The sequence below is a fragment of the Podarcis raffonei genome, chromosome 1, assembly GCF_027172205.1.
Source record: "Podarcis raffonei isolate rPodRaf1 chromosome 1, rPodRaf1.pri, whole genome shotgun sequence".
Lineage (NCBI taxonomy): Eukaryota > Metazoa > Chordata > Lepidosauria > Squamata > Lacertidae > Podarcis > Podarcis raffonei.
In genome coordinates this window covers 44,807,126-44,810,564 of record NC_070602.1, presented here as the reverse complement: position 1 = coordinate 44,810,564, position 3,439 = coordinate 44,807,126, and the positions used below count along the sequence as shown (strand labels likewise).

At 39.2% G+C, this 3,439-nt stretch overlaps 1 protein-coding gene across 6 annotated transcripts in view; it reads right to left on the bottom strand.

Annotated features, from left to right (window-relative positions):
• Positions 1 to 3,439, bottom strand: part of GANC (glucosidase alpha, neutral C) — a 33,921-nt gene that overhangs the window by 8,480 nt on the left and 22,002 nt on the right. For all 6 annotated transcript variants that reach the window (XM_053383601.1, XM_053383622.1, XM_053383572.1 and 3 more), the window contains 3 exons: positions 3,071 to 3,145; positions 1,866 to 1,979; positions 966 to 1,078 (listed from right to left, as the gene is read on the bottom strand). In XM_053383601.1, coding sequence (XP_053239576.1) covers positions 966 to 1,078; positions 1,866 to 1,979; positions 3,071 to 3,145 — 302 coding nt within the window. The remainder of the gene's footprint in view (positions 1 to 965; positions 1,079 to 1,865; positions 1,980 to 3,070; positions 3,146 to 3,439) is intronic.

Below are 3,439 nucleotides of genomic sequence, written 5' to 3'. Positions count from 1 at the left end.
CTGTGAGAATCAAAAGACAGAATCAGAATCTAGGGTATATGACAAAATGGCTATGTCTTATGTGTGTACTATATGTTTTCTTCTTTAGAATACTGCCTTGTCAATAATAAAAATACCAGTTAATTTTTTTAAAAGTGTGTTTTGAAAATCTATGGATACGTGAGGGGTATTTGGAAAATAGTTAGCTGTATTGTGGAGGTTTTGACCCCTAAAAGCAGTCTGTATTTTAAACAAATACTTTAATTAAATAAGTTAAGCCTCTTTATATTCCTCCCCTCCCAAAAGGACCCTTGTTGGAAATGGTGTGGCATAGTCAGAATAGTAACAGGACGAACCATTCACTCTACACAGAGGTGGCTTTAGGGGAGCACAACCAGTTCGGAGTCTTGGGGTCGCCTCGGATGCTGCAACTATGATTTAGAATGGAGCGAGAGAGGAGAAGGGACGCTGAATTTTGGCATTGTACTGAGTGCCGCTGAAATTTGGGTCCCCAAGATCCTTCCACCATCTGAAGCCCACCTGATGTTTTGAACTAAAACTCCCATCAACCACTGCCAGTACTGCTAGGAGATGTAGTTTGCAACATCTGGAAGACACCAGATTGGGGAAGGCTTTTACACCCTTTATGGCTTCTGGACTGAGAAACAGACATCAGCAGAGCAAATTTCTCCTGTGTTTCTTACTAGCCAATCCTGTAGGATTTGCTGCTCATTCTTTGCACTAATTTGGCTGCCAGTCATTTTATTTTCCCCTCAATACTGTAAATTCCTACTATGTTCACTACACCTGGACCATGCCAGAGCAACTGTCATTCACTTTATGTAACATTTCATTACGTTGTGAACAGTGGACAAAATGTATTTTGCCCAGCTCACGGTGTAGTTATTAAAGTATTTCTCATTATTAAACTACCGCCTAGGATTCTTAACACCGCCTTCTGCCTCTGCTTTTTCAGTGCACATTACCTAGATGAGAAGACATTCTTGTGGAAGGTGAAATTCCTGAGCAGGAACTTCTTTTCGTGGAGATACTGGAACGAATGGCCATCATCCAGATAAAGCTCGCCCACTGCAGACTCCTACACAGCAAGAAAAAATGTCAAACAGCTAACAAAGCTGTACAGGGTTACTCCTACTAACTGCCACGTGTTGATTTTTGAATGGTTCAAAACACTTCTGAAGATCTTAAGGCCAATCAATGCATTCAGACTAGAGACAGATAATAAATGAGTCCTGTCAGCAGAAGCCGTGTGCCGTGGTTAAAGGGACTTCCTCCCCTCCCCCTGCCCTCCCTCAAAATTGGCTCTTGAAAAGAAACAAAAATTTGTCACTAACAGTCAAACCTTGGTTGTCAAATGTAATCCGTTCCAGAAGCCTGTTCGGCTTCCGAAATGTTTGACAACCGAGGCGCGGCTTCTGATTGGCTGCAAGAGCTTCCTGCACTCAAGCGGAAGCCATGTTGGAAGTTCGGCTTCCGAAAAACGTTCGAAAACCAGAACACTTACTTCTGAGTTTTCGGCATTCGGGAGCTGAAACGTACGATAATGGGGGCATTTGGAAACCAAGGTTTGACTGTAGTAACCATACACAAGTAGATTTTACTGAAAACAGTTTGTCGGGTTCATGTTTAAATCTGCACAAATTTAAATTAATTTTGAGAGAATGAAATTATCTAGTTTAATCTTGGTGTGGGTAGGGGAAAAGGCATGGCTGCTTACAGAGGGAAAACAGGAACCAAGGGCATAGTGATGACAAAATGGAGGGTCAGAACAGATACAGAGCTGGAAATTTTCAGTGGATACATGCACTTTTTAGAAATCTAGCAAAATATACAAAGTAAGTGTGTAAAATATAATTTCACAGTACCTTTGTATCTAAGGCAACACGCAGTTCATATGGAACATCTAACATCAGTTCTGTAGATTTTCCTACAGAAGTCTTTAATGGTATAACAGTTCCCCCACGCTGCATTACAGGAATCTGCAAACAGGAAAGGACAGAAAAAATTTAAATACAGTAAGCTTCCTTGGAATGAAGGATAGCAGACAACAATACACATCCCACAAACCTGGTCCTGTGCACCTTTCTTTTCTGGAGCAATCCCAATTGCATAGGTGTCTTATATTTCAGGGAGTAACTGTTTACATATGATGAAACTTAATAGGGCTTACTTCTAAGTGAATATGCATAGGATTTCAATCTTAGTGACAGCACAACTGACTTGCATTCTACATCCTTATATGGGAGTAAAACAATGAAGTAGACACATATAGGAGGTTGCAGATATTATATATTGAATATGACAAATTTTGTAGCCTCTGAAAGGAAAATAAAATTTCATATTTACTTATACATTCAAAATTTGCTAAAATCAGACTATTTGTACATATACTCTGTTTTTCCACAGCCTCATGTGAAACTGCAATACAGTACCATTTGTGAATGATTTGAAGTTTATTATTTTATTTCATAGTTTGTTCTTTTATTTCATGGATGCCAATGAATACAATCATGTTCTGAGGAATAACAAATTGAATTACAGTGGTACCTTGGTTCTCGAACTTAATCCATTCTAGAAGTCTGTTCAACTCCCGAAACTGTTTGAAAACCAAGACGCGGCTTCTGATTGGCTGCAGGAGCTTCCTGCAATCAAGTGGAAGCTGCGTCAGATGTTCGGCTTCCGAAAAATGTTCAAAAACTGGAACATTTACTTCCGGGTTTTTGGCGTTCGGGAGCTGATTTGTTTATCAGCTAAGACATTTGAGAACCAAGGTACCACTGTATTGGATGTCTGTATGCTTTTATATGTATATATTTCTAAATAAATGTTGTAATTTAAGGGAGAAGTGTATTCAAAGCCTTCAACGGTCAAGCCTTCGGGCCTATTCTTGCATTAAAATCTACATTACATTCTTGCATTAAAATTCTTTCCTCATAGTACCTTCTTAACCTTGTAGATTCAAACATAATTGTTGTCTGTGTTGGGTGCATATACAACCCTATCCACAAGTCTTTGAAGCAAGTCCCGCCCCACCATTAGTCAAATCAGTGATATAAAAACACAAACGTACACTGTTCAGTGTGACTGGAATCTTCACTGTGCCGTGACCTTCCAGACGGATAAATTTTCGAAAGTCATACCAGATCTGCAGCAGGATAAACAGGAAAAAGGAAGAACCCCGAATGAGTTCTACAAATTTAGATCCCACCTCCTTACCTTGCTTAAGGAACGCTATGACATAAAAGCCTGACAGAATATCAAATCAACCAATAATTCACCAATATCCACACATGTAGAAGCAATAAGAAAGTGATAATAAAACCAGAGTATTAAGAACAATAATCTTGTAACACCTTAAAGATTAACACATTGATTACCACACAAGTTTTCATGGACTACAGTCCACTTCATCAGATACATGAAATGTTACCCTGAGATA